The sequence below is a fragment of the Leptonychotes weddellii genome, chromosome 16 (genome assembly GCF_054177405.1).
Source record: "Leptonychotes weddellii isolate Sample4059 chromosome 16, ASM5417740v2, whole genome shotgun sequence".
Classification (NCBI taxonomy): Eukaryota; Metazoa; Chordata; class Mammalia; order Carnivora; family Phocidae; genus Leptonychotes; species Leptonychotes weddellii.
Window position 1 is genome coordinate 47,065,596 of NC_138384.1, and position 8,261 is coordinate 47,073,856.

The window sequence follows — 8,261 nt, forward strand, 5'->3', positions numbered from 1 at the left end:
AGGAAGGGAAGGGACATGTTCTGCCCTGAGAAACAGACCCATCTTCTCCTCTCTTCACCAGCCGGCTGATTCAGAGCACATTCTGAAGTTTGCTTTTTTTTTTTTTTTAAGATTCTATTTATTTATTTGACAGAGAGAGAATGAGAGAGAGAGCACATGAGAGGGGGGAGGGTCAGAGGGAGAAGCAGATTCCCTGCCGAGCAGGGAGCCCGATGCGGGACTCAATCCAGGGACTCCAGGATCATGACCTGAGCTGAAGGCAGTCGCTTAACCAATTGAGCCACCCAGGCGCCCCTGAAGTTTGCTTTTTTATTCCATTTTGAGAGCATTTCCACTTCCATGCCCCGCATGTGTTTGCTCTTCCTTAGATTCCTGGGTCGGAGAACACATCTGGCCCCCCAACCTCCATGTGGTATCCTTGCCCTGAGACACCTCACTCTGGGGAACTTCCTGTCTTGTCACACAGCTAGCCTTTTTTGCTGTGTCTGTTCTTGAATTCATTCTCAACATCCGCTTTTGTTCCTCTTCTGTAAAAATAAGTAGCTGAGTTTACTTTAGATTAAGATTCCACAAACTCTTCCTGCAAATGACCAGACAGCAAATATCTCAGACTCAACTCTGCCTGACATCGGCTGTAGACATATATAAAAGAATGGGCACGACTATGTTCCAATAAAACTTTATTTATGGACACTGAAATTTGAATTTCATATCATTTCTACTTGTCACAAAACATGTTTCTTCTTTTGATTCCCCCACAACCACTTATTTTTTTAAGCTTACTATTATTATTTTTATTTATTTATTTATTTTTAATAATCTCTACACCCAACATGGGGCTCGAACTTATGACCGGGAGATCAAAAGTCACAAGCTCTTCTGACTGAGCCAGGTGGGTGCCCCTCCCCTGACCATTTAAAATGTAAAAAGCACTCTTGGCTCAAAATTAGGCAGTGGGCCAGACTTAACCTCTGAATTAGCTTGCTGACCTCACAAAGTGGTAGTTTAATCGTCTTTAAAGGCCTTCCACCTTTGAGAAACTGTGGCAGAGCAAAGGCTTTTCCTTGCCTCTCAGAATAGTGTATTCAGAGAGGGTCCCTGGGGATAGGTTTGCCAAGCTGTTCCAAATGCTCAGGTCTGGGATGGGAGGACCCATCCTTGGAGGACGAGAGAGAGAGAGAGAGAGAGAGTGCAAGAGAGAGACAGGCTGGCACCTTGTCTTCCTCATCCTCTCCATTCTGCCTAGCCTGGATCCCAGCCCTGCAGGGTGACAGCCTGGGACAGCCTCAGTGGAACTTGATGTTTGTGTACTCTGAGTAGGTATCCTTGGGCTCCTGGGTCTCCCATGGTCTGAGGCCTAAGAAGTGGAGGGTAGCATAATGGAGCTCCTCTTGGTTATTCTCTGATTCTGAGGTTTGAGTGAATGATTTGGGTCCTGGACAAGTGTGGGCAACAACATGTAGCTCCTTCTGGTTCTTCTTAAATTCCAGGGAGTGAGCACCTGGAGGAGGGGCCTGGGAAGGACTGCTCCGTGTGGCTTTCCGATTCTGAGCCTGAGGGAAAAACAATCGTCATTCCTTCCTTCCTTCCTTCCTTCCTTCCTTCCTTCCTTCCTTCCTTCCTTCCTTCCCTTCCTTCCTTCCCTTCCTTCCTTCCTTCCTTCCCTTCCTTCCTTCCTTTCCTTCCTTCCTTCCCTTCCTTCCTTCCCTTCCTTCCTTCCCTTCCTTCCTTCCTTCCTTCCTTCCTTCCTTCCTTCCTTCCTTCCTTCCTTCCACAAATGCTTGAGAGCTTACCATGTGCCAGGCACATGATTGAGGAACTGGGGATTACGTCTTGGGCAGGAACAAACAATAAATAATAAATAAATTTTTAAAAATCTGTGGTTTAAGCCACCCCTTCTGTGATTCTTTGCTAGGGCAGCCTGAGCAAACAAACATGGGCAGATTCCTGGAGCCGCCACCACAGTCAAGATGAGAACTGTCTCGTCGCCACAAAGTTCCTCCCTTGCTATTCCTCATCATCTTCCTGTCCCCAACCCTGAAGCTACGAATCTGTCCTCCATCTCTACAATTTTACCATTTCCAGGGTGTTATAAATATGGAGTCATGCATATATGACCATTTGAGATTGACTTTTTTTTCCCTTTTTTCCCTGTGTCTAAGGTTTTTCAACCAGTAGCTTCTTTCAATCGTTTGTTCCCTTTTTTAAGATTTTATTTATTTATTTAACAGAGAGAGAAAGAGAAAGAGAACAGGTAGGCAGAGCTGCCGGCAGAAGGAGAGGAGAAGCAGGCTCCCCGCTGAGCAGGGAGCCCAACACGGGGCTCGATTCCAGGACCCCAGGATCTTGACCTGAGCTGAAGGCAGATGCTTAACCGACTGAGCCACCCAGGCGCCCCTCATTTGTTCCTTTTGATTGCTGAGTAGTACCCCATGGGGGTAGATGTACCTGCTTGGGCTTTTAAAAGATAGCATGCACAGAGAAAGAGAGCCAAACAGTGAGAGAGGAAGCAGGGAGCATGCACAGGAAGTGGGGTGGTGCATGGTCTGGCGGGGGTGGTGGTGAGGAGAAGTGGTTTGGGTGTATTTTGAAGGGGAATTGCTCATGGGTTGGTTGTGGGGTGGTAGAGAAGAGAGGAGCAAAAGATGACTCCAAGGATTTTGGCTTCGGCAGCTGGGCAGATGTGGTGCTATTTGCTAAGATGGGCTGGGTGGAGGAGAAGCCTACGGGGTATAGTTAGTCATAAGTTCTGTTTCAGGCAGGCTCGGTCCAAGATGCCTATTAGACATCCAAACAGAGATGCTGCCTAAACGGTCGGCTATGAGTCTCAAGTTCAGGGGTGAGTTTGAGAGATGTAAATTTTGGAGTCATCAGTGTATAAATGTTCTCTCCTGAAAATATCCAGCATCTGGATATCCAGTAAGAACAGTTACTATGAGGGGCGCCTGGGTGGCTCAGTTGGTTAGGCGACTGCCTTCGGCTCAGGTCATGATCCTGGAGTCCCGGGATCGAGTCCCGCATCGGGCTCCCTGCTCAGCGGGGAGTCTGCTTCTCCCTCTGACCCTCCCCCCTCTCATGCTCTCTCTCTCCTCTCATCCTCTCTCTCAAATAAATAAATAAAATCTTAAAAAAAAAAAAAAAGAACAGTTACTATGTGCCAGGTACTACTCTAAATGTTTTATAGGTACAATGAGCATGATCCTATGTGGAAGAAAAGAAAAAGAATGATCCTAGGTAATAGGGATTACTATTTTCCCATCTTATAGTTAAAGAAACTAAGGCACAGAGAACTTAAGAGACTTGTCCAAGAACACATAGCGATAAAACCAGGATTGAACCCAGACAAGCTGACTTCAGAGCCCTGCTCTTAATCACTAAATATACTGCCTCTCAATGACACTAATAATTATCACATCATTAGTTACAATTAGTAACATCATCAGGGTGGTAATAATGGGGCAGCCGCTACATTTTGAGCAAGTGCATGTGTTCTAATCCTCAAACCAACTCTCGAAGGAAGCAGAGGAAGAAATGGAGGCTCAGAGGGAGCGACTGATTTGGTCAAGGTCTCACAGATAGTAGGTGCCAGAATCAGGACTTGAATCCAGTACCTGTGCCTTTTCCACCTTGATGTCCCTTGGGAAAAAGGTCGGGACAGGACAGGAGAGGGGCCAGGGGAGAAGTCTGAACGTAGAAAGAACAGGCAGCCCGTGAGCCACTCACCAAGGGGCCAGGGTTAGGGAACACATTGATATAGTCCAGGATCGTGCTTCTCCGTGTGGCCCTGGGCCTCGGCGGAGTCCCCGCCTGGGTCTGTTTCTTCTTCAGAGTCTTCCTGCGAGGGAAACAACCCACCTGTGTGCGCACCCTGGCACCTCCCCAGTCCCCAGCCCCAGATCCCACACACCGTTGCTCTGGCTCCTAACTCACATGACCAGGAGGAGGCAGAGGAAAAGGAGGGTCATGATGCCAATTCCCAGAAATGTTCCATTGGTGAATGCTTTTGAGACGAGTCCTTTATCTGCACAAGGAAATAGGCAGCCATCTCTGAGCCTCTCCCATTAACCTGGGGCCTCACACCCACCTGCCACTGAGTACTCAGTCTTGCAGCTCCCGTCCCAGACGTTTTATCGGCAACCCGTTCTGTCCCAGTCTTGGAAACCCTGCTGCACCCCAGACCCAGGTGACAGGCCTTCCAATTTGCATTTCCCTCTGCATCCCCGGCCACAGGGGCCCTGTGCTCTTTCCCAGTTCCTGCTCCAACCACAGGACCCTGGCCCCTGCCCCACTCAGCTACCTCCGGGGGGCATCGAGTTGGCCCCCTAACCTGGCAGCAGCAGGACCGTGGCGCTCTGTTTCCCGTGGGCATTCCGGGCCTCGCAGCTGAGTCTGAGGCCAGAGCCCAGCGGCCCGCTGAGGCTCAGGGAGCTGTTGGCCCAGGGCCCCGCAGAGCTGGAGGTGATGGTCCAGGAGGCGTTGCTGTGATTCCCCTCCAGCAGCCCCTCCCCCAGCCGCCAGCGCAGGGTGGGGGCCGGGTGGGCCCGGGAGGAACAGCTGCAGTGCAGCCCCTCGCCCTCCCAGGAGCAGGAGGGGCTGAGCGGCCGCGGGGGGTCTGCGGGAGGGAGGTGAGGGGTCAGCGGTGTCTCTCCTGCCCAGGCCCCGGGCAGCCTGCCCCCAGGGGTCCCCACACTCACAGACCACAGAGAGATGCAGGGAGATGTGCTGGGAGCCCAGGGAGTTCTGAGCTTGGCAGGTGAGGTCTCCTTCATGCTCCATTTGTATCTGAGGGAGCTCCAGGATCCCAGGGTCTGTGGGCTGGGAGGGGCTCAGAGTCTGTCCCCCCAGGACCCAGCTCAACCGTGCTGGGGGGTTGCTGTGGGTGACACAGAGCAGACGCAAGCTTTGGCCCTCCAGGACTGGGAGGGATGTGCCATTCCCGAGGTTTTCCAGGACTAGGGGAGGGAAGAGGCAGGACAAATGCTCAGCTGAGGGCACAGGGACCCTTTTGCATGTCAACATTCCAGACACTGAGGCCCCCAGTGTGGCCCCGAGAGGCCCTGGTTTCGCTGTTCTTCTTCCTACCTGTCCTATTTGCATGCAGGGTCATCACTCTCAGATTCTCTGGGGCATCTGAAACAGAGACAGGGTTCTGGCTCTAGACAGGCCAGGGGCTGCCCTTTGGGCAGAGAACCGTCCTTGGAGACCAAGACGGCAGGACAGGGAAGGGGAATTGAATCATCCGCTGACTGATTCTCCGCTGAGTGGCCCAAGGGAATTGACAGGTAAGAAGGGCTGGTCTCTGTGATTTATAATAAGAAATATCTATTTGGTCTCTGTCCCGTTCCTGGTACAGAGTTCCTAAAACCCTTGGAATTTCCTACAGGATGAGAGCCAATAAAGATGTCTTGATATTAATAACAAACCCCTTCCCACCACACCTGGGTTTATGTAAATGAGGCGACTTTTGGAAAGCACCTTGGGATGGGGGCTGGTTGCCAGGGGCACCAACCTTGTGACTTGAGCCTTGGGGACTTCGGCCCCACCCCTGACTTCCAGGAAGGGGAGAGAGACTAGAGGTGGAATCAGCCAGCCATGGCCAGTCATTTACTCAATCATGCCTTTGTATTGAAACCTCCATAAAAACCCAAAAGAAAGGGGTTCGGAGAGCTTCCAGGTTGGTGAGCACCTGGAGGTGCAGGGACCAGGGCACAGCTGGAGAGCGGCGTGGAAGCTGAGCGCCCTCGCCCCATACCTGGCCCTACGCCTCTCTTCCACCTGCTGTTCCTGAGTTACATCCTTCTCTAATAGCCCGAGACCTAGTAAGTAAAATGTTCCTGAGTTCTGTGAGCTACTTTATCACATTAATTAAATCCAAGGAGGGGGTCATGGGAAACTCCAATCTATAGCCAGTTGGTCAGCCTGGTCTTGTGACTGGCCTCTGAAGAGGGGGGAGGGTCTTGTGGGACTGAGCCCTTCACCTGTGGGTCTGATGCTACCTCCAGGCAGACAGTGTTTGGTGGAGTTGAATCCTAGAAAGCCTAGCCGGCATCAGAGGATTGCTTGGTGGTGTCGGGGTGGGGTGTTGGGGGGAACCCACATCGGAGTTGGAATCGGAATTGTCAGCCGGGGATGCCCCCATCCCCGGCTTCCCTCACCCCTCTCCCTTTCTGGAAACCGGGCCCCGCCCAGTTGTACTCACATTGCACAGAGAGGTCCAGGGTGCGGCTCTGGGAGCCAAGCCTGTTCTCGGCTCGGCAGGTATAGCAGCCCGAATCCCCAGGCTTTACCCCCGGCAGCACCAGCTCGAGGGTTCCGGAGCCCTGGGGGTGGGACCTCGACAGGACCCTGTCCTCCAGGGCCCAGCTCAGTGTGGCAGGGGGCTGGCTGTCGGCAGCACAGAGCAGTCGCAGGAACTGGCCTTTCTCAGCCTCTAGATGTGGGCTGTGTGCGGGGGGCTCCAGGGCTGGAAGCAGCAAGAGAAAGGCTGCAGGGAGGAACGCCATCTCCCTCGCCCTCCTAACACCAGTTGTCCCCCAGAGAGGACCAGCCGACCCTCCCAGGCCCTCAGTACCTGACGTGTTGGCACGGGAAACGCTGATAACCAGGTCTTTGGGGGCATCTGCAACAAGATTGAGACCTGACTCTGGGGAGGAAGGTGGGGCTCCTCACAGAGAGAACGCTCCCCGGCAGGGGGAAAGAAAGTGTGACCACCCTCAGGACACAAGTGACAAACAAGGGCTGAGGCGGCATGGTGGGTCTCCACACCGGCCTCTCTGGACCCCCCACCAGCTGCATCTCTCCACCTACACATCCTCTGTGCCTGTCTGCACGCTCTGACACCCCACCACCAGACTCACAGGCGACATTAAGTCGGATGGTTCTCTGTGTGCTCACACCCTTCCTGGAGAAGTCTACGCGGCAGGTGAGGTGGGTGCCATGGTCCTGGGGTCTCGGCGTGAGAGTAAGCACCGAGAAGTAGGAGGACGTTGGTCTGGGTCCTGGGGCGGAGACGGCGGCCCCCAGCCAGGAGAAAGTAGGAGCTGGACATTCCTCAAAGGTCCAGTTAAACACACAGATGAGTGTCACCTGGTGTCCTGGCTCCAGGATCTCTGGGGCGTAGACATCTGGCTGCTGTGTCAGGGCTGGGACAGAGAGAGGGCTCAATGGGAGCCCTGGAAGGGAGTGCTGCAGGGGGAGACCCCTGCTCTGTTCCCACAGTCCCCTCTTCCCAGTGGGGGGGGGGCGCGGAGGATGGCAGGGAGGAGGAGAGGCCCCACTCCCATTCCCCCTGGAGTCAGTTCCGCACCTGTCACTTGCAGATAGAACTGGTTTTTCAGAAAACTGTATTGCACGTAACGGCCTCTCTCCACCCGAAAGAAGTACGGCGCCGAGTCCTCCACCAGGGCCTCTCTGATCAGCAGGGAACAATTTCGGTTCTGGGGATCACCAACGAGCTGGAATCGATCCTGGGGCACAGTCCGCACTGCCCGATTCTGGTCGTTTGTGGCCACTGGTCTTCCGACGCTCGAGTCTGTCCCGGCTAGGAACCAGTAGCCAAGAGCGGGGGTATCCTCCGTCCAGCCTAGCGGGGGGTAGGAGAGGGTGCAGGGCACACGCACACACAGGCCCTCCTGCACCATCACCACCCTCTGCACTTGCAGCGAGAATCCTAGGTCCTGAGCCGGGGACCCTGAGGGAGACAGAGGTTCAAGCTACAAGGCCCAGCCCCCGCCCCCTCCCAGGCCCCTTCCAGCCCTTGGCCCACTCACCGCCCCACAGCAGGGCCAAGAGCATCAGCAGGAGCATCTTTGCACGAGGAGGCACTTGGACCTGCCCCCAGACGCTGGGACGGGCAATGGGCAGGGCAGAGAAGAAGCACCCAGCAGAGAAAGCTGAGTCCCAGGCGCCTGATGCGTGAAATGTGCTCCTGGTTCTGAGCCCCACATGACACTCCCCGTCCTCACCACTCCCCACCCCACCTCATCCACTAGAACTCTGGGTCTTCCCTGGGGGGCCTGCCTGGTGCTTGAGGATTGCAGAGCTGGTCCTTTTGGCAGTCACCTCCCCGGGGAGGGAGTGGAAGGCTTGTGAGGCCGTGGGGCCCGGGTGGGTGGAGGGTAGGGGCTCTCCCACTGGGCCCTGGGTCACTGAGGAAGCAGAAGTGAAAGTACACAGTGAACCGTTCTTCAGACAGGGGCCCCTGTGGACGGTGGTTGGTGCAGAGGTGGATTTTGGGGGTGGGGAAAGGGCTGGTCTTGAAA

The 8,261-nt window shown here is 54.2% G+C and overlaps 1 protein-coding gene across 2 annotated transcripts; it reads right to left on the reverse strand.

Annotated features, from left to right (window-relative positions):
• Nucleotides 1-667: 667 nt before the first annotated feature.
• On the reverse strand, nt 668-8,261 carry SIGLEC10 (sialic acid binding Ig like lectin 10). Of its 2 annotated transcripts, none has more exons than XM_006739744.3 (11): nt 7,770-8,261; nt 7,307-7,690; nt 6,858-7,142; nt 6,572-6,619; nt 6,200-6,463; nt 5,083-5,130; nt 4,695-4,952; nt 4,328-4,612; nt 3,931-4,021; nt 3,724-3,835; nt 668-1,553 (listed from the first exon to the last, which is right to left on the reverse strand). In XM_006739744.3, the coding sequence occupies exons 1-11, from the start codon at nt 7,804-7,806 to the stop codon at nt 1,287-1,289; spliced, it is 2,079 nt and encodes a 692-aa protein (XP_006739807.2). In that variant the 5' UTR covers nt 7,807-8,261; the 3' UTR covers nt 668-1,286. The 2 variants fall into 2 exon arrangements, with proteins under 2 accessions (XP_006739807.2, XP_081663764.1); XM_081807638.1 differs by having other exon boundaries at nt 7,980-8,260.